Source organism: Onychostruthus taczanowskii, unplaced genomic scaffold, assembly GCF_017590055.1.
Source record: "Onychostruthus taczanowskii isolate IOZ18803 unplaced genomic scaffold, ASM1759005v1 scaffold119, whole genome shotgun sequence".
NCBI lineage: Eukaryota > Metazoa > Chordata > Aves > Passeriformes > Passeridae > Onychostruthus > Onychostruthus taczanowskii.
In genome coordinates this window covers 1,629,524-1,657,096 of record NW_024498340.1, presented here as the reverse complement: position 1 = coordinate 1,657,096, position 27,573 = coordinate 1,629,524, and the positions used below count along the sequence as shown (strand labels likewise).

General features: G+C 37.8%; 1 protein-coding gene across 2 annotated transcripts; it reads left to right on the top strand.

The window, feature by feature from the left end:
• The first annotated feature begins 2,189 nt into the window (after positions 1-2,189).
• LOC121348360 (cadherin-6) lies at positions 2,190-25,579 on the top strand. 2 transcript variants are annotated; one of them, XM_041427767.1, is made up of 10 exons: positions 2,190-2,482; positions 3,877-3,996; positions 5,970-6,137; positions 7,664-7,851; positions 9,316-9,569; positions 15,306-15,442; positions 19,941-20,062; positions 20,866-20,983; positions 21,075-21,326; positions 25,079-25,579. In XM_041427767.1, exons 1-10 carry the CDS (start codon positions 2,431-2,433, stop codon positions 25,567-25,569), a joined length of 1,902 nt encoding a protein of 633 aa, XP_041283701.1. In that variant the 5' UTR covers positions 2,190-2,430; the 3' UTR covers positions 25,570-25,579. The 2 variants fall into 2 exon arrangements, with proteins under 2 accessions (XP_041283701.1, XP_041283702.1); XM_041427768.1 differs by lacking the exon at positions 3,877-3,996 and having other exon boundaries at positions 2,191-2,482; positions 25,079-25,569.
• The last annotated feature ends 1,994 nt before the right edge of the window (positions 25,580-27,573 follow it).

The window sequence follows — 27,573 nt, the reverse complement described above, 5'->3', positions numbered from 1 at the left end:
CCTTTTCTGTCTTGACTTTTTTTTTGCTACTTTGTTCGTTGAAACCAAGTTTAATTAAAATGATGATAAAAATGAGCTTGAGATTTCAGCCTTTATCAAATCTCAAAACAGCACTATTCCATGACTCATACGAATTAATGATAGTCTGTTACTGAGGGCTGTTTTTGTCCCATTCTGATACAAAGTTAAACAGGCTTTCAAACAGAAGCTGAATTTCTGATGTGAAACTATCATAAAAATACACAATTTTAAAATTATTTTCGTGCCTTTTCTGTTGCAGGTTGCCTTTGAGGAAAGTTCTATTCAAATAACCAATTGAAATTACTTCCTGCAGTAGACTTCTGGTCTGACTTTTTAACAAGCTGGTCTGATAGATGTTTTTTAGAGTCTGAACTTATGTCTAGTAAATAATATAATTCCTCTAGGCCCCCTGGCCAAGGAAATTGGCCAACTGAATGGGACTCAAGAGACCTCAATTCTATTCCAAATTTCTAGACTAGCCTTCTGGGAAACTTTGTTATCCAAAAAACAAAGCAAATGGTATTGACTGGTTTCATGAAGGGATGTGAAAACTGTTTAGGAAAAATTCTGCACAGAACCTACTTATTGCTATTCTTATTATCAAGAGAAAGGGCTCCGTGCAAAATTATACAGAATGGCCATTTTCTCCCTGAAGGAGAAAATTAAGAAGAGTGCTTCAGCATGTGTGCTAATGATTAACCGTGCCACAGTTATATTTTGTATTATTGGACAGTCTTGGAATGTGTGATGACAGAGTTTTGCCCTTAAAGGCGGACTTTTTGCATGGACCATGCTTTCTCTAGGGATCATTGGCATAAGCACACACAGTGGAGCACTGTGCCACCAAGTGTGTTGTCTGGGGATTTTGGATTTCAGCAGAAACTTGGAGGAAGCCCAAAACATTGACCATATGGTCATGCTGTAGGCTGCCCTTCCAGCATGGTAGGGGCATAGCCAGGCACAGCTGTAGTCTATGCCAAGATTCTTTAAATCCACAAATTTTACTGTTCTCTGCACGCTATCCAGCAATGCTAAGCGTGCTGCAAAACATTCAGCCAGGGTTTTTTTCCCTAAATCTTACTCAGGAGAAGATAAGCAAAGAGATGATTGAGAAAATCCAGCTCTCCTGACTCATAAGAAGATTTTCTCTATGAAAGAAACAATTTCCAGGAATCTGCTACCTAAAAGATTTTTTCCCCATTGTCTTCATTACCTATGCTCTCACATTGGAAGCTGTTTTAATGTTTCATTTTATTTAATTTTTATTTTTGCTAATGTAACAATAAAATAAGTTGTATTTGAGTAGCCTGGATTTTAAGGCCAGGGGAATAAATAAGGCTTTTTCCAGGGATACCCATAAGGATATTATTTAATCAGTTACACCTTTTGAGTCACTCAACAGAATTCCAAGAGATGTGGAAATAATCTGGGGAAATAAGAGATGATGGTTCAGGTAGCACATGTTTTGTGTGCTAATTACCATCATTCTTTTCGTTCCCTTTCCGCCACCATGTTTCAGCTTCATCTATGCTCCTTTGGATAAGGCAACTGATCTCTTCACTTCCAGTGCTGTAATGGTCTGTTACACCTGCCTGGCTCTGGCCATGGTTTGCCAGATCTGTGAATGCATGTATTTATCTGCTGTTTGTGTATGTATTTGGTAGTTATTTTATTGTGCATTATATGATATATTACATAATGTCCATGGGGCATAAGAGCAAAGTACCCAGTATTTAAACTTCAGAAGTGGCTTGACTGGCCACTTTTTAATTCTTTGCTTACTGCAATTCCCAAACACTCTGTTTTTTCACTGTAGGATATCATTGCCCTATATGTTCCTAGGATTCCACCTAAGTCACCAGAATTTGGATTTGATTGATGTATAGTTAGCTTGGGAAAGTGGTCTGCAGCTGCAGTTTATGGTTATCCTCAGGCAATTTCTTATAATATTGCCGACCATTTCAATTCTGACATCAAGACACAACTCAATCTATTCACTGCTTCTACTGTAGTATCAACTCATTTCCCAAAAGCAGTGTGCAGCCTTCTGGCTGAGTATTACTGATAGGAAAGCATGTATCATGGTATAGGTTAAAGTATCTAGAATTGTGTTCCAATTATTTATTTTCCTTTCTTTTTATTTTTTTATTCCCATTTCACCACCAGCTGCATTCAGACCAGGATAAAGGAGATGGATCACTTAAATACATCCTTTCTGGAGATGGAGCAGGAGACCTCTTCATTATCAATGAAAACACTGGTGACATCCAGGCCACAAAGAGACTAGACAGGGAAGAAAAGCCTGTATACATACTCCGTGCCCAGGCTATAAACAGAAGGACTGGAAGACCAGTGGAACCAGAATCTGAGTTCATCATTAAGATCCATGACATCAATGACAATGAGCCAATGTTTACAAAGGACGTTTACAATGCCAGCATTCCCGAAATGTCAGATGTTGGTAGGTGCTAACTGATAACTGGTTTCAGTGTCTGGTCTGGCTTCTGTCCATGGAGTTATTGAAGGGCCCAGACTTTACAGGTGTTGAATAAAGACATCTGCTGTTTGAGTCTGGACTAAAAGTACCTGAGACATTAAAAAAAATTTAAAATCCAGGAAAATAGTGGCAACAGTTTGCTGGAATCAGAGGTGTCAGCTGGATGAAACATGCTCCCTCTGTTGTACCACAAAAAAATGCAAGTTAATACCATCTGGTTTAATGTCAATGAAATTAAGTTGAGCTCTTTTACATGATACCTGAGTTTAATGTATGTTAGTAATACGGTATTTCATGGTTGTCTGTGTCAATACCACTCTTAGATCTGTTCAGCAACCTTATTTAGTTCAGGAATTAAACAAAATGGAAAAGGGGGTACAGAAGGGGTTGTACACATTTCTGTCACCTATTCGTTCTGAGACATGCCATTAACTTCCTATGACCTTTGTTCTTTCCATGCAAAAAAAAAGAATGCCAAAGTCCCTTGAAGTCCACTGAAATCTTTCTATGGATTTAAAATATGTTGAGCTGTAAAAATCAATCAAGACAAGAAAAAATAAAAACTTCTTTGGAAAATTATTTTAAGATGAAATCTTTTCCTGAGAAGTTGACAGGTTTTGATTCTTAGGGAGGTCATTTTGATTTCTTTGTTGGAGAGCAATGGATGGTTGAACTACAAGAAGCACCTTTCTAATTTGAGATAATGTCCAGGGAGAGAAGCATTAATTAATCATGATCAAGAATGAGATTAAAATAAAGCTCAAGCAATATGAAAATAAAGACTTTGGGGCATACGCTCTCCCCTCATTCATGGGACTTGTCACATGGATGAAAACTCATCTGATGAAGTAAGAACCTAATAGTCACATTTTAATATGTGAACACTTTATTCACAAATGGTTTTAAATGCCAAAATCTAAGCTAGTTTTTTACGTTTCTTAACACCTTGCCTAAGATTCAACACAATTTTTTTCTCTAGAAAACATGTGAATAACCATATTTACATTCTTATGCCAAATACTTTAGGAGTATGAGTAGATTTGCAAAAGTGTAATCATGACCTAGATTCAAGTTCTGAATGCTTACAATATCTGGAGAGGGGTGCATTACTGTTTCCTTCAGGACAGAAGGATCCACATACGCAATCAATAACTGTGTTTGAATGAGTTGAGAATAAGACTGGTATCATTTTGAGTTTATGTCCTTCATGAGCAGAAAAAATTCTACAAAATAAGAACATTTCTAACATCCTGCCACAAGTCTGACCTGAACATAAATTATTTTTTTCTCTACATCATAAGCTGTCTTGGCCATGAAAAAAACCTATTAATTTTTTTTTTCTTTAATTTTCATTGCAGGTACCTTTGTTGTGCAAGTCACTGCAACTGATGCCGATGATCCTACATATGGGAACAGTGCTAAAGTTGTCTACAGCATTCTCCAGGGACAACCATATTTCTCCGTCGAATCTGAGACAGGTCAGGGGACCTTATCTGTCATTCTGTGACAATGTCTGTAATTCAAAATGACACGCTAAGCCGAGCTAGGATATATTACTAAAAAAACTTTGAAGAGATTACATCTTACTCAGTGCAAAATCTGACAAATTTAATAGAGCAATACATCTGTAAACATGACACCTACATTATTTTAATCTTACCAGCAAAGTCTAATAAATACAATTAGTACTAGTTGTGAACTAGTTTTCAATCATTTTTAACAAGCAGTGGGTACAGAAACTGCAGTGGATGCTTAAATTAAACCAAATAGGTTGGCTTTTAGATGAAAGAGAGAAACAGGTGGGTGTGGAAAAAAGTGCTTCATCCTCATAGATCTTCATAATAGCTAAATTAAGACTGAGGGTTTGTTCAGGTGAGTTTTCTTTCTCCGTCTGCTTCTTCAAAACTTGTTTAAAGTAATTATAGTTTCTTGCATCTGCAGCATATCACTTTAATGCTAATTTTATGAAAGAAATCTTAATTAAGAGTAATGATAGAAGTGGTAAAATTGACTGTTGCGCTAAAGTAGAGGATCACAAATAGAATCCCAAAGTTCTGAGTTCTGTTTTTGGAAGATGTTTAAATTATACACAGTGACTGGAATTTTTAATGGTCTAACTAACAGACAGCTTCTTTGGAACCTGTGCATATATATTTTGTCTGGCTGAATCTGACTGAATTGACTACCAGACTACATAGAGTCTCTTCCCAAGCTTTTTGACTAAGTTTTCCAAGAAGAAACAAACCATCTCAAGAAACTCCTTGGAGTGTAAAAACTGCAGTGGAAACATCCACTGTGTTATGTTGCTGGAAGCTAGGGAAATCTGTTCTCCTCAGCATCCTTACAGGAAAGAAATAGATTATCCCAGACAATTCATCAGGTTCAGGATTGTTTCTTACATAAATCTTAGAGACTCAGGAAGGGAAAAAGAAGGAGAGACTATATGTCTCAAAGTGAAACCTGAGTTGAAAGGGTGCACACAATTCTGAGAAGAGGGAGAGCCAAGATCAAAGGGAGCTTCCCTTCAAGCATAAGGTATTAGATAACAGAAGCCAGGATTTTTGCACTGATGCACTCTTTCTGACATGGACAGTACAGTATGTACTCCTCTAGAGTTATAATAAGGATAAAGTAGCTGGGAGTTCACCAGTAATAAACTTCTTTCAAGAGGTTTTGTGGGGGGGACGGGAAGCTAAGTAAACCACAGTCTTGATCTTCCTGCCATGGAAATCAATTGCAGAACTCTTAGAGTGAAACATGTCTCTTTCAAAGCGCTTTGAATTTTGTCATGGGTTTCAGGACTTGAATTTCACCCCTTTTGCCTACAAAGGAGTCAGTTCTTACCTTGAGAGACCCAGTGAGAATGCAAACACTTTGCTTCATGGTAAATCTGAATGATTGAATTTCAGTAGTAGTTGGCCTTATAACTAGTATTTGTGCCTTTGAAGAAGGAAGTAACTGGCAAATCATTTCAATCAATGTATAAATAGAAGTATATATACTTGGGCATGTTTGAGTGTTCATAATTTTCTTAATTAATTTCTTTTCTTTCATTTAATGTTGCTGCACTCTTCAAGGATGTCTTGCTGAAGTTAGCTTTTCTCTTTTTTTTACCACATCTGTCAAAATAATGAACAAACATCCTTTTTCCAGTTCAGTGAGAGATTTTAGCATGGAACTGAAAGAGGGTAAATAGTTATGTAAAATAACATGGCTCACAAATAAGTAGAACATTTTTCTGTGGGTACCACTTATACTGTGTCTGTCATACAGGCAGGAGCCTAAGATGTGACATGACAAGTCTGTAATTTAATGAACCATCTCATAACAGTAAATATTTGTACTGGGCAAAGTTTACTTACTGCACAGAGATTTTTTTGTTCCTTTAATAAGAATTTCCATCAAAGTCACTACCTGTGAACTCCCCACTCTTTAATTTTCATGTTTACAGGCATTATTAAAACTGCTTTACTGAACATGGATCGTGAAAACAGGGAGCAATACCAAGTGGTCATCCAGGCTAAAGACATGGGAGGCCAGATGGGAGGACTATCAGGGACCACCACCGTGAACATCACACTGACTGATGTCAACGACAATCCACCTCGCTTCCCCCAGAGTATGGAATATTTGCCTTCTGTGTTCTAACACTAAAATGGGCAAAAATTGTTCTTGTTTTGTTTTTTGCTCACCTTAGATATTGTTTCTTCTATTGTGTATTTACTGAGTATCAAACTTCCTTTAGGAAAGAAAAAGAGACCATATAACTAAGCAATATCATGCCAAGATTAATTACAATAACTGGGAAATGAATGTATAATATTTTTACTCCAGTTACAATTGACAGTCTGAGAGGTGAATTGATGTGCAGAAACAACTTCTATTTTTCCTACTTTTTAAATAACTGATCAATGTAATCTGTATTTCTTGTTCACTACTATTTCTTTCAGACTTTGTGATTGATTGCATTTTAAAGTGTCTGTTGCAATCTAATATATTGAAGTTTTGGAATAAATTTATTTAAGTTTGTAAAAATATACCAAGAACAATTCTATAGAAAGGAGTATTTATAACAAGAAAGCATTTGCTACAATAAACTTTCCTATATTCTTTGCATACAGAACCAAAAGCATGTACATAAATATACCAGGTGTTTCTGCCTATTCACTTCCCCTCTCTCAAATAATTCAGTAGGTATCTATGTGATGCTTATGGGAATCAATTGCACAAGCTCTCTTAGAAAGTAATTTCCATTCATTGCCGTAAGGGATTCAAAGTGATTCAGCTTTCATCCTCTTCCCTGTCCCTCTCTCTTTACTTCCTTCTTTCTCTCTCTGTTTTTTTTTCCTTTTTTACTTTGTCTAACCAGTGCTGTCTGTATGATATGTGTGTATCGCAGTGTCAGTGTGTGTCAAAGTCAAGAGCAGCTGTTACAGAAAATAATTGCAGATACTATCAGACAAATCAGTGAGCTTTGGCAGTTAAGTCACTGGGAAAGTTATTGGAAGCAACTTGTCATTTAGGTTCAAAGTCTGTTCTTAGCTGTGGGCAAAGAGTTTCCATTTAAATTAGAGCAACTTAAGAAGAAATATAACACTCTGTACCCAATGAGTTAATTATACATCTCTGGACATAAGTGTCTTCAATGTAAAAAGCAAAGATACAGCTTCATAATGTCAACACTCCAAAAGCAGAGGGGTTTTTTTTTCTGACAAAAATTTGATGTAGTACATTTTTAACAGATATTTCAGCTGAATTCAGTTTTAGTGTTACTAAGCTGCACTAGCTTCTGACAATTCTTAATATTTGCCCTTTGGCCTCAAGACATTTTTCATACACACTTCTGATACAGCCATCAGAGACCATGAGAGTGTCCAGAAAGGGACATCTGTTGCTAAAGTTGCATGTTGATAGCAAAGCAAAATGCCCATTCTCTGTACGAGAAGACAGGTAGAAAAAAACGGGTAGAAAAATAAGTAACTTTTATCCACATGAAAGTACGACAGAAGCTGAAGGCTTTTGGCCCAGGAAGATCCAGCGACTTCCTAACTCACCTGCACACGCCCAGCGTGGAGAGTGGACTGGGAATGGTGTCCAAAGCACCTTGAGACTGACTAACCAGTTTTCCCTCTCTGTCTGCTGCAGGCACATACCAGTTCAGAGCTCCTGAGTCAACACCGCTCGACTCCCCGGTCGGCAGGATAAAAGCTAATGATGCTGATGTGGATGAAAATGCAGAGATTGAATACAGCATCACTGAGGGGGATGGATATGACATGTTTGGAATTACCACGGACAAGGACACGCAGGAAGGAATTATAACTGTGAAAAAGGTACACATCTTAACACAATCCCAGCCTCTGAAACACCAGTCAGACCTTTGTCTAGCACATATTTGTTTTTCCTTTTAGTACAACATGTATGTTTTGTTAATTTGAATTTTGTTAATTTGAATTCTATCTTTTGGGAATCTCTACATTTAGTAAAGTTTATTTTATGCAAGCAATTGGTATCCTTCCTCTTATACCTTCTTTACAAAACCAATGCACAAACTTTGGAGGACCTGAGAGAGTAAATTACCTAAAGCGTGGGGTGCAACTGAGAAAAAATTCTGCAGCCTGAGTATACTCACAGAAAAACTCAAGGAAGCTTCACCATCCAACTGTGATTTTCCCTCTATGATGCTTACAGGTTTTGCTCACTTAGTAGAAGATACTGTGTTAAGACAACAGAAATAATTAGCATCACATTGCCTATTTTTCCTTATAAAAGGCTGTTGATTCTGCAGCCGTAAAATATTAAAGTACATAGATAAATTTCTTTTGACTCACATTTTGTAAATATGTAATATATCTATCAGCATGCTTTTGCTTTAGAAAAAAAATCAGTGCCTTGCGAGATCACAGTGGACATCATCTACTAGGTTGCACATTGGTTGTCAGAAAAGGTTTGAGAAACATTGTTTACAGTGGGTTATCAGGCAAACTTGATAAGGTTACAGATATCATCCTTCATCAACTCAAGTTCAGTCATCACTAGATAGACATTGTGTAGATTTTCCAAACATGCACTTGCTTGTTGATATCAGTACGACACCTGTCATTACTTGTTTTTTTAGGAGATGCCTTCCAGGGTCTGATTATGATATCAGTCTAACTCTGTTTGTATTTCTGTCTGTTGCTGACAGAAGCTGTGAATTTCTGCAATGTAATGGAAAAATGGGGTGACTACTCTGTCCCCACATTTCTCCAATTAGTAACAAAGAGTCTCTAAAAGCTGTTTCTTTGTAGTTTTAAGGGTGTGTGCTGTAGTCTTAGCCTATCATAAAATCATGTTTGGCTTTGTGAGTGGTCCTGGAGATCCAGACACTAGGTGCCACTGTGTTTCATTTCTGTGATGGAATGCCAGTATCTAAACAAGCAACACCTAGGAAATCTTCCCTCCTTTACTATGTGATGCCTAAGGACAGGAAATAGATAATAAATCATCAAAATGCCAAAAAATAACAGAATAACCGGCATGAAGAGTTAAAGCTGTATGAGAAAACTGCTTGGTGTTTAGGAGTTCCAGGCATAGAATTCCTTGAAAAAGATGGTTTTCTTCCTAATGTATTATCTGGGCACATAGCCCTTTCTCCTTTCTGCTGGCATTTCAATTCCAGTTCAGGCTCCCGTTAGCTAGCACAGGCCTCTCCATGACTTCCCACCATTCATCCTGCTAATCTGGCTGAGAACCTGAGAACCCCAGCATTCTCCACAGACTTCCTAAACTTTTTTTTTTTTTTTTTTTTTCCCCAGGCACTGGATTTTGAAAGCAAAAACTTGTATATTCTCAAAGTGGAAGCTACCAACACTCATGTGGACCCTCGTTTCCTGTACTTGGGGCCGTTCAAGGACTCAGCTACAGTCAGAATTCAGGTGGAGGATGTAGATGAGCCCCCCATGTTCAGCAGACCAGCATACATAATGGAAGTCAAAGAAGATGTTCCATTAAACAGTGTAATAGGAACAGTAACTGCTCAGGATCCAGATGCTGCCAAGAATCCTGTCAAGTAAGCATATACTACTTCAGCTTGCCTGTAAATTTTTTACAGCCTTGATTTTGCTTTTATCATGTCAGCACATACAAAAAAATCCTCACTTGTAACAATGTGAATTGTAGGGCATGCTTGAATATGGAGTATTGTACATGGTAATTGATCTCTCACACTTGAACATATTTAGGTGTGTGTGAATGTGTTTGCATGGCCTTTGCATCTTGAATTATATCCTAATCTCTTTAGTAACTAATGTATGTGGTTATTTCTACCATGAAAAAATTGACTGCAAAAAGGCCACTGAGAAAATCTTAGTGTTTTCCTTCCACATCCTTTTAACATCCTTTCCTTCCACATCCTTTAACATTTTCCAGTGCAGCACAGTGCATCCTCTTGGCTATATGACAGAGGGGTGATTCACCAGCCTTTTCTTCTTCTGTCCAGACCTGCTTAACAGAGGCCACATTCATCTTTTCTAAATCACAAGTAGAAATGCCTCAAAATCAGCTCATGTGCACACCCAGGCTTTGATCTCACCTGTATCAGTGCAAGGTTTGTAAGACACGTAAGCTCAGTCTCATGAGCTTCCTAAGTTAAACTTGCCAAGAATCAATAAACTGTTCTTAGAGGAAGTGGAGAAAATGTTAAGATTGTAGTAGCTATAACTGTCTTCTTTTTTGTGAATTGTGTATTGTTTCAGTGAATACTGGAGTACTTAAGTCATACTAGATAGAGTATTAAAGAACTTTTAAATATTTGTGTTCTTTAATTAAAGTTCATTTCTACTGACAAGGCAGCAAGAAGAGGAATCGAAAAGTGCAGCAATATTAAATCCAGGTCAATTTTCAGCAGGTTTCTGAGTTGGGCACCTTGGAAATTCAATAGTAGCCTTTGATCAAAATGGAACAGTGCAGATTTAATAAAAATCTAGCCCATCAATACTTTACACTTGTGCAAACAATTATCTTTCATCAAGATTTCTTACAGTAATGAGTAAGTTTTAAGCTCTTAGCTTATCTTGTGAGAGCAGTAAATATTTTAATGTTAGTTTCTGCCAGAAACATTGTAGATTTAGCTTGTTCATCTAGGAAATTATCTTCAGTTTGCATAGCATGTCCTCTACATGTATTCTTCTTCAAGACTAAGCCTTCTAACTTTAATTAAAGTTTTCTTAAATTTCTATCATGACATGCAGCCATTCTCTGACATTCCGGGCCAGCAGAGCATAGTCACGTAAAGAGCAGCATAATGTTTTGCTGACTTTGGTGAAGCCCCAGGACAGAATGAACATCTTCTGTAGGACTTTTTCATGGGCATGCTAGCATGAAGATGAAAAATTGGTTGGGGTGACACCCAGGCCCCTTGCAGTCTTCATAGGAATCTGCTTTTTTATATCTAATGGCGCTGGAGAGTAAGGGGAGTGCTTCCCTCCTTCCCTGTGGTGATAACTACAGCCATTTGCATTTCACACCAGCACCAGCTCCTAATTATAAGTGATTTACAGTGGATAGGGACTATGCTGTTCATTGTTGAGCACTGCCTACCGGCTCTTTGCTATTAATTGAATGTGTGTGCTAAAACTTACCTAACTTTCAAAGGGCGCTTCTTTAATACCGTATAAGTACTTTGCATATTTTAGTATCAGATAGTTATTGAGCAAAATTTAGCAGAAGTGTCAAAACTGATGCAGTGCAGCACAAAGCTTGTCCACTTTTTACCTTAATAACATGTAACAGCCAAGTGCAAGGAGAAGAAAAATAAAAATCAGAGATTAATAGAAATAAACATAGCAAGAAAAACATGAAAATCAGTAAGAGAGAAAGAAAATCAGCAGAGAGCAGTAGCCTGAGAGATGTTAACTTGCAATAAATGTAATTTTGTGGTGCTAATATCTTGGGTATCTGCTAGAATTTAGGGGCATGGGTTGAGTCTGCATCTTTTTGACAGGGTAATTTTTTTTTTTTCTATCATGCAATAGAGATGCTAAATCTGATTTTCACTCTGAGCTTTGGGGAAGATGCAATTAGACAGTATATATATGACTTGTCACTTGCTTGTCAATTTTTCTTGACAGTTAAAAATAAAATCTTTAGACACTTGGTATTACAATGAAAACCTTCCATTTTCTCCTCTACTCGAGTGAAGATTTCTCTTCTTAAACAAACTGAGCCCTAACTCTGTTAGATGAAAGCCCCTTTGATCTTCCATTAAAGGAAACCTTCACAATATCATTATGAAAATGCATTATGAAAAATTCACACACACATTCCTTCCTGACCCACAAATCTTCCTGACTTGTGGTTGCATTAGACAGCAAGCTGCTGAGCATCAGAAGACAATGAAGAAATAGCAAAATATGAAGCAGATATCTGCCCTGGTTGTAAGGCTGCAGAACCATTTGTGACCTGTGTATAGGCAGAGCCAAATTGCATCAGTCTAAGTCTTCTAAGTTTTTCCCTGATATGACATTGAGAAAATACAAAAATACACCAGTACATGTTTGGCTATATTTGAATATGTGCCCTAGTGTAGTAACATTAAGATGCTCTCGAGTAGCATCTACAGTCCAGAGGTGCTATAAAAAAATTTTGCATTCTACTTGTGTTTGATCTACACATAAATAATATGAACCTCTGCATACTGATAAAAAAACAATGCTGAAACTGGCACTGCTGTATTGTACATCAGATCTTTTTAAATTGCTAGCTGAGTTTTTTTGCTATAGTAACTCCTCAGAGGCATAATGAAGTTCATCAGTCACTGGAACTGTCTCCCTGCTGTGATTTGATTTACTAAAGTACCCCAGATGAGAATGATCTGCAAACAAATGTAAGGCTAAATTTTGTTTGTGTATTTTACTGACAACATATTTGCATGTGTTGGATTCTCTCTTTTACCCTTCCCTACTTCCTATTACTTACAAGGAGCAACTGGAGTCTACATGGATACTTTTTTAACTTCCTAGCTTGTCGATTCCTCAGAGCTTGAAAGAGATGAAGTCCTGAAGTCTGACAAAAACGCACCCGTAATTTCATTAAATAAATGTAAAAATTAGTTTGATGTTGTCTACTTAATTCTTACTAGGTTGTGATCCAGAAGTCAGAATCAGCACCAATTCAACATAATTAAAAATCCTTGATCAAAAGAGACTGGATTATGCAAACTGAGAAACAGAAGTGACAGTCTAGCTTATTAAAATCATCCTTCTAGAGGAGATTTAATGGTATAATTGGAATATACTTTAAATGCACTGACCTTGTATATATTTTCTTTGGGATATGAAGAAATAAAATTAACATTCCATTAAGAAACTGTCTCTGCTGGGTTTTTTTTATGAGTTTGAGTTTCAACTTTACAAATGACTGAATATATATATGGCTTTACAAATACTTGTACTTTAAAATCCTAAATATCTTGAAGAAGGAGAAGCCCTCAGTGTTACAGCCCTGATAATCTTTGAAAAAAATCCAGAACCGTTTTTTTTTCTTCCAGATACTGTATCACAGATTGAATTTGGGAAGTCTTTCAAAGATAATGATTGCAATATACTGAGGCATTAAAATGTGCTAAGACAGTAAGATATTTCAAGTGCATTGAAAATAGGAAGATGGAGTGAAAGTAAAATTGAAGCAAAAACCCCCAATGAACAGACAGCTCATGCCTAAAGCTAGTTGCTTATTTAAATGTCTTGCTGAATAAGAGTTTGAAACATAGTATTACAGTTAGCTGGAACAGCTAAACTGTGGAAAATCTTGATATTTCATTTCAAAGAAGAATACAGAATCTAGATTTAACTGCAAAATGGAAATACCAAAGTATTTCAGCTGAAAGGTGTGGAAATGAGCTACAGAATATCTGAAAATAATTGAATTCACAAGATACCAACAAAATATCATATAAAAGCCAGAATGAATGAAAGTTAAAATGAAATGTTTACCATATCAAATACTTAGTCAAAATATAAAAGAGTCAGACCAGTTTGATATAAACTTATTCCCATTAAACATTTCAGCCAAGTCAACAATTTCACACTTGCTGTTTAGATTTAGACAAACCAGCATTTTTCAAGCTGATGGTACTGTCACAATGCTACATAAAGGAACTAAGTTAGTGACACCACAACTGACTTCCTGCAGCCAAAATTGCAGTACTGTCAGTGAAATGACAGCAATGAATGAGAACTAAATCTGAACTCCTAAAGAATTAGCAAAGTTTGCCATGGAAGTCCTACCAAAATGTATTAGCTTTTTGTGCTAGTACCTTTGAATGTCATTTGGGTGCTTCCCTAGGAATTACTACTGAAAAAGAAAAACAGTTTAGTACAAATAATTAATACTTGCCATTGTTTTGTTTAGAAAGGTAGGCTTCACTTAAATTCTTATTTTGGAATAAGACCCAATAAGTCTAATTTGCTATAGGCATTATATCCCACATTTTATTTGCAAAGAATAAAGTTACAAGATAATTAACCAGTTAGTTCATTTTATAATTTTGGCAGAACCAATTTTCAACTAGTTTCTTCTATTCCTTCCTTCTTTCATGTAAGGTGTTTCTCAGAATTTAAGAGACACTGCACAAGCACTAGGAAATCTGTGCAGAATGGAGGACGTGTCTGGCAGCTTCTTCTAGGGCAGAGCAGGGGAGAGAAATTTTTCTTCAGCCTCTGCATTCCCCTGAATTCTGTGGTGGCAGTGAACTCTGCCAGCCATTCTCCTGGCCCAGTTTTCGTCTGACTGCTTACCAGCTCAGCTGTTGTCTTTACCCTTGTGTGGACACAAGGGACAGCAGTGGCTGCCTTGTCTCTGTCAACGTGGTGTGCAAGGAGACCAAGGGAGCACACTGAGCTTCCGAAGGATCTGTCCTGCATTGTACACGAGCACACAGTTGGGCTGGAAACAAGAGCAGAATAATGCAATTGCATTCTTGCTTTGGCAACATCAGAGACATATTTCTGTCAAAAACCTCCATATTTTATGCAAGAATTTTCCCTTCAGGAGAGATGAAACCAAGTCACAGCATTTGGATCAAGGTGGTAGCGCTCTCTCCCGGGAATTGGAGAGTTCTGCTTTTAAACTTGGATTTAGTTCAGCTGAAAAAGCAAAAGATCAGATTGAAAATTTGAATCTGTATTTGGACTCTGAGCTCATCCAGAGCTTGTTAGCATTCCTTTTCACATACAGATACCATCAAGCAGGGCTGAGAATGTTAGTTTTAATGACTTAGAACAAACCTTTTTGTGATATGTGGAACAATGAATCTCTGTTCTGTACTGACTTGGTTTGGGAGGGCAACCTTTTTAAATGCTGAGAAGAGAAAAGTACAAATGCACCCCAGCTGTCACATTTTGTATCAGAAATTATTCAGAACAGTTGAGATATCAATCCATAAAAAGAGGGTTTTATAAAGGAAAATCCAACTCAGCCTTAAAATAAACTTCGTATCTTTCAGGACACAGACTTCACATTTTTCACTAAAAACAAAGCTTTGATGATTCTCAGAGGTATGTAAATTCTGCAGCAATTCATTTATTCAGTGACAATACTCCACCTTCTAAATCAAACCTCCAATGTGTCATTATCCAGTAGCTCAGAACTAGCTCTTTGTGTGAATACATAAAGACTCTGAAGCCTGTGCTGAAAACAAAAGGAAACCCCATTTACTAGCTGTTTGATGTCTAGTCTTAGAAAATGGTTTTAGAACACAGACATTAAAAAGAAAGCATTCCTCTAACCCCTGTCTCTGTATTTGCAGGTACTCTGTAGATCGCCACACTGATATGGACAGAGTATTCAACATCAATTCAGGAAATGGTTCGATATTCACTTCAAAACCCCTTGACCGGGAAACACTGCTGTGGCACAACATTACAGTAATAGCAGCAGAGATCAGTAAGTTAAACCTAAATATGACTCCTGTCCCTGATGTAATGAATTTAGCCTTCTAGCTGAGTGTGTGGAAAAGCGCAGCTGGGCACATGTCAGGTTTATGGATAGCCCACTCAATACTAATGAAGAAGCAGTAACTCTGCAAGAGGTCGTCTGCAGTTTTGTGTTTATTAGGGACACAGTTCATGAGGAGGTAACGTAGCAGGGAGAACAGGTGGCAGTTCTGTGTTCTCTGATCAGTTATAACCACTTTAAATTTTTGGATGTGGTCATTGAATTCTGAAACTGGTATACAGCAAAACAGGTGATTTAAAGCCAAACTGCATTCCTTGCCTGAATTCAGGCTCATTCAGACTGGATGTTTTCAAATAAGGCTAAAATGGCTGGGCTGAGCTGGGTGCCCAGATCTTAGTCAGTTTTATGCATCTTCATTTTTCCTTTGTATGCATCTTTTGAAATTACAAGCCACAGCTACAAATCAGTCTGTTGCTTAGTTTAGGATTGTTAAAAGCAGTAATCTTGTGATAACACTAGACATGCTGATTTTTGAAGTCAAAATGCCAGGGGTCTAAGATAAGGACATATGTTTGAGATGGCCTTAGTAAACAATCTGTTTTGTTTTAATACATTATGTATAAGTACATCACATGCTCAAATATCTGGGAATGCAATTCTATTTGCTTTTGCAGAGTCACAGTGCCTATGTTTATGGTGGAATAAGTGGATAAGTTTAATTATAAACACCAGTTCTGTGACTGTCACAACATCTCTCTGCAACTCAGAGGGCAAAAAGCTTTTGATTTTTCTGAGACAATGTAAGCTCTACTTTCATTTTTTGTATGTGTATATGGCTTGATTACCTGCTTAACAGTGAGAAGAGTGTAAAAAGCTCAAAATTACTTGACTCAACTTTCTTCATTGTGTAAGTCTTCTTTAAAACTGACAGCCAATGTAAAACAATGTTACTGAGGCAAGCAAATGGGGTTTTATGAAGGAGGAGTTGGTATGAGCCTATAGGAATGACAGGACGTTAATAATTTTCTCCCACTCATGAAAGTTTGCACCTTTTAATGCTAGGTATGGGATTTCAACACACCAAACACTAAATGTTAGTCATGTGGCTGTGTTTCTGTTAAGGTCTTGAAGGTGGGTTCTAGGGTCAAAAATTGTACACTATAGGCAGCTCCTGGGTAGAGCAGAAGGCAAAAATAAATGCCTGAAAAGGAAAGAATTGCAAGAACATTTCGCATTGACAATAGCAAGAACACTTGCATTGACCCCAGCTGGGCTGAAATAACATGCAGTATAGAAAACTGTCCAAAAACCAGCTTAGCATCTATAGGAAGTACTGATTTGGCTTCTTGCTTACTCTCTTAAGAGTAAGAAGAGTACTCACAGACCTTCTACTGCCCAAACCTTCTCAGCTTAACCTCTTGTGTCTGACACAGGCTTCTGTCTTAATTACCATTCCTCTTCAGTCTGAATTCTTTCAGGCTGCAACAAACCTGCTTCCCAGGGTGTGCTTTACTAAGCCTAGACAAAATTTGGAATAACTAGGGTATATGTCTTCCAAAGGCAATTTTTTTTTTTTTTTTTTTTTTGTTGAAATGTGCTTTTCTGATCCAGGACACATCACTAATTTTAGTCTCAAGAGACTAGACTGGAAAGTACCACTGGTTATTGTTCCTGGCAAACCCAGAAATTTCTAGCAAGGCTACTTAAAGTCCCATTCCACTAAATTCCACAGAATCATTTATTACTCTCAGTGACATTATCTCATCAAGCTCCAAGTATATTTCACTGAAGTAATCTAAAAAAATATCTAGTCAGGTTACAGGCAGGATATGCTTTCAAATGGGTGGGTGCTCCCTTTGATATAGGAAAAAATAATTAGAAAGTCATAAAGAGAAACACCTTTCAGTGATGACTGCTCTTGATTTGATTTTACAGTTAAAAAAAAAATGCAGAAGTTGTTTTGCCTTTGTCTAGAATTGTCAGTAAGTGTAGATTGCTCCAGTTCTAAATGTTCTTCTTTTTCACCGGTATGAGCTGCAATTGCTCAGCAGCCCAGAGAATCAATCACGCTGTGACTGCTGCACATAAATAGTTGGTGAAACCCTGGGTCAGTACATCTGCCACAGCCAGACAGCAAACAGGCATTGAAACAGGGGACACAGGGCTAGTGAGTCACAGCTGCAGAATTACAGCTGATTTACCAAAGACAGCTCCCAGAGTGTTTTTAAATATTTCCTACTTAACACTTATGGGTAAGTCAAACATTGGCAGGACTATCAGGCTGTATTCTGGAAATAAAACACCTCTGTAAGAGTTTTATTGCTGGCTCAGCAGAAAACATATCCTTATACAAAGAAATAGATTTAAGCAGTTTGTTGAGTCTATGGAGATAGAGCCCAGCAGTAATTAAGGAATAATGCTAACAAATGAACCTACGTGAATTAATTTGCACAAATAATTTGAAAGATAATGACACAAAATATCCAAAAAAAAGACTCGAAGATGTATATTGATTTCCATTAAATCAGAGAAGAGGCCTATGTTCATAGAGCCTAGAGTTTATATCAAGCTTCTGTTTATTATAGTATGATTCTGTTTATTATAGTATGATTTTAAATTGTGAGAACCTTAAGCACCTAAAAGTAAAACAAAAATATGTAGGTTTAGGTTTAAAAAGCAAGAAAGAAAACAATTCTTCTTCTTTAGAGGAGAAGAAACATGTTTGTCAATATATTTGAATGTATTTGTTTGAAAAGTATGCCCTACAAAATAGTCTTGCCAATAGTCCTGTGACTTCAAATGAATGTCTTTGATTTCTGCCTGTTATAAAAATTCGACTCTTTTATTGATGTATTTTAGCAAAGAATTCAGCTCACTCCATGTTATACATAAACTGTTATTTTATACATCTAATGAATTTAGCCCAATGGCTGATATTAGAAAGAGGTTTATGCCTAATGGAATCATATTAACTTCAATGGGACTGTGGAGCCTTAAAGCACAATATTTTGTCCAAATGACTGAGCTCTGTAATAGAAATAAGCAATGCCAATTTTGGAGAAGGCATTTTCACATTTGTGAAAGGATGATAAACACATTAATAGGACTTTTATTAAAGTCAACAAGCTACTATAATGAATAAATAGAAGCTGCTATAATGAATAAATATAACAAAACCAGCAAGCTACTATAATGAATGCTTGTGGAAGAATATAGGGTCTTAGATCTGCTATATTTTATTGCACTCTTTTTTCACTTGAATGGTAGGTTAAAATGCATTGATAAACCATATTAATGTGGGTAGGAGATCAACACAGGAAACTTGGTGTGAACCCTTATGTAGGAGAGGGCAAGGTATTTATTTTAAAAGAAATTATCTCAATCACACTCTTTTTCTCATATTTCTCTCTCTCTCACATTTCCATACCCACATAATCCTGGGTGGATATTTTGTGATATGCAGCACAAAGGAGACAGATCAATGGCAAATCTTGAATTTGTTTCAATTAGTGCTGACAAATTTCTTTGGGACCAGATCTTGTCCATTTTAGGAGTCGGTGGTTGTTAGGGTGTGACTTTTTGCCTCAGAATTTTGCTTATTTCACCACTCATGGCTCTGGGCAAGGTCACTGCCACTGCTTTTCTTCCTTATTCTCTGTATCATTTTGACTAAAGGTTGTCTCCTCCCAGCAGGAAAAGGAGTGGTCTATACAGTAAGGTATGCTTCCAGATGTTTTTATTTTTATCCAGAAAGATGACAGTATTTTCACTAATATTCTGTGCTCAGGAATATCTTTGTCAATTTCAGTCTCTTGGTACTATGCAGTCCTTATAGGTTAAAAAAAGATTATTTACATAGGGGGATATGCATTTTCTATATAGAGTTTATGTTTTGCAGCTGATACACTTCAATATTTACTCTAGAACATCAGACAAAACAATTCACAACAGGTTAGAAAGCATCTGTGATCACAGCCTGCAGTTACTATTTTTACAAAATAATGATAATCATGGTAGCTTAAGGAACTGTGCCACAAGATTTGTAGGGCACAGAGTATTGTATTTAACAAGTGGAGGAGAAAAAAACACTCAATCTCATCCTCATGACTCTTCCTGTTAGAGAGCTAAGGAAGAGAATATGTTCTAGATACTTCCCTGCCACTAGACATTATCAGTCAGGCTAATAGATTTAATTTAGTTCCAGTATTATATTTACGTATATTACACATACATTCATAATCACACTTGGAATGATCAAAGGAATTTATAAATCCTGGACTCCTACTCCATCATAACTCTATAGTTTACACAGAATTAGAGTAATGCTACGACATTCATCCCATAACACACTCACCAGAAATCAACAGAATGTAAGTGAAGTGCTCTGAGTGAGAGGAATTGAGCCACAAAGTCTGTCCTTTTCTTCCACTGCATTGAGTCAGCAACTGGGCTAAATAAAATCTCCATTCTGGTTTTGTCATTTCAGACAACCCAAAACAAAGCAGCCGTGTCCCCGTGTTCATTAAGGTCTTGGATGTAAATGACAACGCTCCAGAGTTTGCCATGTTTTACGAGACCTTCGTCTGTGAAAACGCAAAGGCAGAACAGGTGTGTTGCCTGCTCGTACTAAGAAAATATTCCAAATTAAATGAGTTTTGCTGCTACTCTTGCATTACCTCATCAAGCAGTGTACTTTGCATTGCATCAAACTTAATTGCAAAATTAAACAGTGGCTGCACAGTATCTGATTTCACTCAGTATTCTTCCAGCTGACATGATGGTATGCTTTTGAATGTTATTTTCTGTACTGCACCTTGTTACCCCTGATTTATTTTCATTCTTTCATCCTTTGCTTTATTCAGGCACCTCCACTCTCTCCTTCAAAAACAATTTCTTGTCTGTAAATGTTACAGGTCCTGTCTGTGATACAACTATATCCTGCTAGATAGCTCTCAGTCTACCACTCCTATTGTGAAGTAGTTCGAAGTTGCAGGTGATTTGGAAGATTCAGCCAAACAATTTCTGTGACATGAGATTTGGGTAGATAAATATAAATTCAGCTTGGACTGGCTCACCTTTCATCTCTATGCCTTGTCACATGCAAAGGTTTCCTACCCATCTGCAGTGGCATTAACCCAGGCCTTCTGTGAAATCAACATGATTTTCCTGCCAGCTTTGAAATTCATTATGTCACTCCCTGATGGTATAGGATATAATAATATGGTGACCCCAAACAGCGTCAGCAGCATGTGGATGACTTTTCTTGAGCTCACCATAGCAACATCATCTGCCTTGAAGCAGAAGAAAAAAAATTAATACAAAAGATTGCTTTTACAGTTTTTTTTTTTAGAGTACGTAAATAAATATAAAGTTCACTGACTTAGGGGATAATTTTGTTCTTATTGTTTCAGCTGATACAAACATTAAGTGCTGTTGATAAAGATGACTCTTACAATGGACATCAGTTTTCATTCTCCTTAGCTCCTGAGGCAGCCAGCAGCTCAAACTTTACACTACAGGACAACAGAGGTGAATTTCTAGGAAGACTTTTCTTTATTATCTTATCCTTGCTTGCTCTCAGTCTTCAGATGAAGATTTAATGCATGCTTTGTGTTTCCAGACAACACAGCAGGGATTTTCACACGAAAAACCAGATATAACCGGCACGAAACAAGTACCTACTTCTTGCCAGTGGTAATATCAGACAATGATTACCCCATCCAGAGCAGCACTGAAACGGTGACTATCCGAGTGTGTGCTTGTGACCATCGAGGAAAGATGCTGTCCTGTAATGCAGAAGCCTTGATTCATCCTACTGGTCTTAGCACCGGGGCTCTTATTGCCATTCTTCTCTGCATCATTATATTACTCGGTAAGTAACTCAGGTACATTTTGCTCCTTTCATGGTCATTTTGCATTGCTGTAATGATTATTCCAAGACTAGGACAAAGGAAGAGTAAAGTCTTATGCTGTACATATATTATTGTATTTCTTCTTCTGAGGGCTGCTACAGATGGGGTGTATAGGGCACAACCAACCTAACCTTAGTTATCTAAAAGTTAGCAATATATGAGGGAGAGGAGACAGCTGGGCCCCACACTCTGTTCAATGGAAAGAGATATCTGTAGAGAGAGACATTCATCCCATCCCCTCCCATCCCATCCCATCCCCTCCCATCCCATCCCATCCCATCCCATCCCATCCCATCTCCTCCCATCCCATCCCATGCCATCCTTTTTTGGTATCTGAGGAGGACCAGACACATTACTCATAACCCTCTGCACATGTCCATCCCTTTCTGTTGCCCCTAGAAAGAGGGCAGATGACTTAGTTTTGAAGAATTAACTTTCCATTTCTAAACTGAGGAGAAAAAAATCTCAGTGCTTTTTTTCTGTTGGAAAAAGATGTTGAATGATACTGAAGGACTCTCTTAAAGGCTGCAGGGTCTTCCATTTCAGCCACTATTAGAAAGAGAGTTGGATCCTAAGTGTGGAGAATGTGCAGAGGCTCTGGCTATGGCACTTAAGGTGGTCAACTTTAGATATATATATATGTATATAAGGACAGTTTGCAACACCTCTCACATACCTGTCAGGTTCCATCCATCTTGTACTGCAAACAGATAGTTTGTCACACAGCCAGTATCTGTACCTGTTCATCTGGGGACAACTGTACAATGCAACATAGGCTGTTCTCTGGGAGATGACATTAGGATCTTAGGAGAAAAGGAGGGAGTCAGCCTAATTTTAGAGCAGTAGGGTCAGGCAGGGGACAAAATGTTTCCTTCATGATTCTACTTCTTTTTACCATACTCCTATCTTCCTTGGACATGCTTCTCACCACTGCAGAGTCGTCATGATCTTTTCTTTTAACAAAATTTCCCTCTCCAGTAATGAGTCAAAGATGAGGTTGTGGTTCTCAGACTCTAACAATATAGTCAAGGCTTGCTCAAATAAGCTCTATCCCATTTTCAGAAAAGATTCCCACAATAGCAATCTGATCTTTAATTCACCATTAAATTCATTTTTCAAAACATGGTATCATTGCCCCTAAGGGCTGAGCTCACTTTGTATTAAGTCCTTACCAGAAAAAGTAATGTAATGCTGCAGGTAGTCTTGCACTCATTAGTACAACTGTGCTCATTAATATCAATCTGACATTAAACGATTTCCTGTTTTATGTCAATCGAAAATAATTGATTCTGTGTGCTAAGCAGCACTTTATGTCAATTACTGCTCATGCCACCATGCACCATAAGCAGATTTTCAATTAACTCAGCTATATAATTTTCTATTTTCAGGTTGGTTGCAGGGTTTGAATGTGCAACCACTACTGAGTGAAAAACAATACTCTGGGCAGACCTGAACCGCAACTCAAAGTTTAGCAGCAACAAAAAGTGCCTGTAAATTGCTAGGTTTATATGCAGTTTGAGTAAGTTTAGCATCTTATCAGGAGATACTGCTGAATGCAGACATGCAAATAAAGGTGATGTACTTCAACATGTAGCTTATGGTGGGGTCTTTCTCCTGCAAGTTGAGCACAAAGCAGTAAAATCCATGTATCAGATGTGATGTATTTATCAAAGCCTCATCCTCGCATGTGTAACACTGTTTTTGTAATGAGATACTTCAGCAACTCTTTGATATAAAATTTATCATTCCTATGTTTTCTCAGACCATTCTACCAGTCACTGTTCCAAAAGCCCATTCCAAACTAACATTGTGTTTTTCAAGTTCTCCAAAATATTCTCCAGATATCTCTCTTCTTTCATACACACCTTTTACCAGTCCTTCCTCACAGTGCCACAGCTTTTTGCTCCTTAGGAATACAGTTGTCCCTCTCTGTATTTTTGCACAGCAGCACAAAGAAGCATCACTCAAACTAGGACTCTTCTGTGATGCCATAAGTAAATCCTCATCATTAGGCTACGGTCCTAATGCAATCTGAACCACCTCTCCTAATCCTTCAACTTCACCATCCGTTTCCTTTCAACTCATATTGACAGATGTTCCTCCTTATTCACACTATTCCTGTGGTAAAACACAGCATTTTCCTACTTTATCCTGTCTTTATGGTGACCTTCCATAGTCAACCTACAAGATGCTCGGCCACACCTACAGACAGTATTTTGCTCTAAGCAATACTGCAGGGGAACTCATTATTAATATAAACAAGCAACCAAATCAAACAAACAAAAAAAAAAAAAAAACCAAAACAAACCAAAACCAAACCCAAAACAAACAAACAAAAAAAACCCACCAAAAATCCAGCCTAAACAAACAAAAAACAACCATCTCCCCTGATCAAAAGAAAAAACCCACCAGAATGTGTCTGTCAAAGGAAACTAAGAATTATAAGGTTCAATGGAATAAAGTTTTGGGCTGGGGACACCCTTAGTCCTTGATGTTTGCCTTAAAAGGTTACAACTGAGGAAAGGACTGAAAAAAAATTCTTTAACAGTTACTGTGCTTTACTCACATGCCATTTTAGAAGCAAAGCTGACATGAAAGATCATTGTGATCCACCTTATCATCTCACATCAATGAGTTTAGGCATTTCTTCTTTGCTTTGCTATGGAAAAAAACTGTAAAGGCAGCAAGATGTGTCCTTCCTTGGAGTTTGCACAGCAGAGCTGAAATGCTGGGCATTGCAGACCTCAGACTGCCAAAGCAACACTGGCAGCAGAAATACATCCCTGCTCCTTGCTACTGTTAATTTGTCAATATTCAGCCATTTACATCTTAATGTAGGATACAGCTTAGAAATTTGAAACTAGCTTCTACAGGAAAGTGTTCACCATATCCTTTTCCACGCTTTGTGTCCACTTCTCTGTCACTACTGAAAATTATTATTGAGTAAAAATATTAAAACTTGCATCAGGATCATGGAAAGAATTCATTCCCTCCAAATAAATGAAAAATATGTGTATGCAAACACACACTTTAAAATGAAGGACATAAAATATCTTCTAGAAATCTGCCTTTGTCACATTAAAAAATACTTTTATTGTATCTCATCAGTCCATTATTTAATTTGTGTACTTTTCAAGGTGATGTACATTGTAAAAACATTCCAGGGAATTTAATAAAACTCAGACTTTGTGCTGGCTTAAAATCTGCTCCATATTCCAAGCTTTTTTCCCAGAGGAGCATAGATTTACTTATCTTGAAATTCTGCTTTGCTAAGATCAGTACATACCATCCTTGTCCATAGCAGAAGTTGCATATTGTCCAAGGGGTTCAACATAAATAACTTCTGACGTTACTTATTCTGGAGAAAGTGTTTCTTCCTTCCTAGCTATCATGAAACTAGTTCTGTTCTCAATGTGACAAAATTAGGATATGGCTGTGGGTAACAAAGTGCCTACCAGCAAAAAGACACTCTGCTTGGCTTCCTACAAGCTTGACATCTCCTTTCTTCTGTGCATCCATGCCATTTCATCTCCCAAGGAACTCACAGGCAGAGCAAGTGCAGCTTGAAAATCTGATGTGCACATTTTCAGTTTTTCAAAACATCTTCTCAAACTTCAAGCTCAAGCAGAGGCGCAGCATTTCTTCTGGGCTTTAGCGGAGTTGGGGATTAACCTTCTTTCCCTTTCTCTTTCACTGTTGTTTTTGTTTGCAGTTACTGTGGTGCTGTTTGCAGCACTGAGACGGCAGCGGAAAAAAGAGCCTTTGATAATTTCCAAAGAAGACATCAGAGACAACATTGTCAGTTATAATGATGAAGGTGGTGGAGAGGAAGACACCCAGGCGTTTGATATTGGCACGCTGAGGAATCCCGAAGCCATAGATGATAATAAATTACGCAGAGACATTGTGCCAGAAACGCTTTTTCTGCCGCGGCGGACTGCAACAGCGCGAGATAACACGGATGTCAGAGATTTCATTAACCAAAGGTTAAAGGAAAATGATACAGATCCAACAGCACCCCCGTATGACTCATTAGCAACCTACGCGTACGAAGGTAATGGTTCTGTGGCCGAGTCCCTCAGCTCCTTGGAGTCGGTGACTACGGACGGAGATCAGGACTACGATTACCTCAGTGACTGGGGACCTCGGTTTAAAAAGCTGGCAGATATGTATGGCTCAATGGACAGTGACAAAGACTCTTAATATGTAGTCTTTTTTTTTTCTCTCTCTTTTTTTTTCTGTTCCTTATTCCCAGAAACAGCATTGGGATATGTGAAGTGGCTATTTCTTTCTGTTTCTCCACAGCTGTTTGAAAGGGTTCTCTATTCTACCCATTTGAATTGTCTAACAACTGCAGTCTGTGTGGATTAGCCATCAGAAAACTTTCTCTATTATCATTTTATGAGCTTCCAAGAGGCAAAATCCTTATTTTTTGAGTGCATCCAGTTTACCAAGCCAATCTTACAGGCACAGCAGTAGTGGAGGGAAAAAAAGGATCAGATGGGGAGCAATATTTTTACTTGTTCTGCTTATATTGTAAATTGGAGTATATTACTGTTTAAGCTCACTTGCTTTTTACTTGTATTCAGACTATTCAGCTCAGACAACTGCTCTGTCGATTGTGTATTGCACATCCCAATGTAATGAGGTACCCTAGTTTACCCTATGTATTATAGTCAAAAGTAGTGGTGATGGAATGAAGGTTTATTATACAAGTAGAGTAAGCTGAGAAAAGAACATCAAACATGCATTTTACTCATGAGGAGGGTAGAGAGGCTTAATGGTCATTTAAACCTGAGTGTTTCTCTAGAACTCACCATTTCCCCATTGCACTGAATCATACTAACACACACATATATATAGTTCATTGACTGCTCTGTATATATTCTTTGGACCTAGCATTGCTGGAGAGATGTGTGTGTGCACGTGTGTGTGGTCAGTAGCCCCAGTATATAACTCTTAGATGGTTTCCTCATTCTAACCCAGGCTTGCTTTGTGATACAGGGAAAGTCATCAAATCCAGCTCCAGATTAGGTCATGACTTGGAAGAAGGAACAGATCATAACTAGGCTTTTGCTTGCACTTCCTCAGTCAGCCTCCACCTGCACATCAGTTCAGTGGTGCCCACTGTCCTGGAGATGTTGTAGTCAGGGTGTTCATATCCACCTACTCCTGCCTGTTCTCATGTGCAGGTGGGGAGGAGTGACCTCAAGGTGACTGCAACCCTCTGGGGCAAAAGGAGCAACTGCAGAGGAGAAAAGTGCTTTTTTTTTTGTCCTGACCTTCTCTGCCTAGATGTCAGGGGTGGATTCCTGACTGACTCTCTGCCCAGTTTTGCTATCTGTAATATGGGGAAATAATGCCTACCTCATCAGGATGTTGCAAGAACTATGTAAGACATTTGGAAAATGCTTTAGAAATGGAAAAGCCTGGCATTCTGCCAGAGGAAGTAACTTTTCATGCTTTTGGGTAGTTGTTTCCTTTTTTTTTCTTCCAGACTCAAGCCCTGAACAAACAAACGGTGGTCATTCCAGTGGCCTGAAAGGGGGGTTTATAATTATAACTCATTTTTTAAAATAAACTACTCAGTCAGGGTTGTTAAAGACTTTAATGAAAGGTAAAATTTTAACCACAAGTTTCTCTGTGTGTGTTTATCCACTTTGCCAAGCTGAGTAATTTTTGTCCAGGTGTGGAGTGGGAAAGTTGCCATAATCTTGGGCCAAAACAGTTTTCTTTATAGCTTGCACACCACTCAGTATTTCAGTTGGTTTTTCAAGCATGTAGTGGCTGCTCTTCAAACCCAGACATCTAGGAGACGTTCTCTGGAGAAAACCCTAAGGGTCTTCCATGAGGCATAACCAATTCCAGAAGTTAAATGCCACCCTGTGTCCCAAAGTAGGGAACCAGCCCATGGCACTGTGCCAAGGAAAGAAGGAATTACTATTTTTTAAATACCTCATGTGTAACTATTCTAATTTATTTCATGAAACAGTATTTAATACCAGAAATACAGGATCTATTTCCTCCTCCCCCAGATTTTAAGTGAATCATTTTGAAAACTGAACAGTTCCAATTTACTCCAGAAATAAAGAGAGGTGAGAAAAAAAAGTTAATAAACAGAAAACTAAGAGCAGTTCAAAATGAATCCCTGGAATTCATTACTCCTTGTGAGATAATGAGAGCAGTAAGAGTCCCAAGTATTAGACT

Bases quoted from the DNA above. Each gene is read 5' to 3' on its own strand.
- LOC121348360 (XM_041427767.1), top strand. From the start codon at position 2,431: ATGTTTACAAAGGACGTTTACAATGCCAGCATTCCCGAAATGTCAGAT. The intron at 20,984-21,074 runs GTGAATTTCTAG...TTGTGTTTCCAG, and splicing joins TACACTACAGGACAACAGAG to ACAACACAGCAGGGATTTTC. The intron at 21,327-25,078 runs GTAAGTAACTCA...TTTTGTTTGCAG, and splicing joins CTGCATCATTATATTACTCG to TTACTGTGGTGCTGTTTGCA.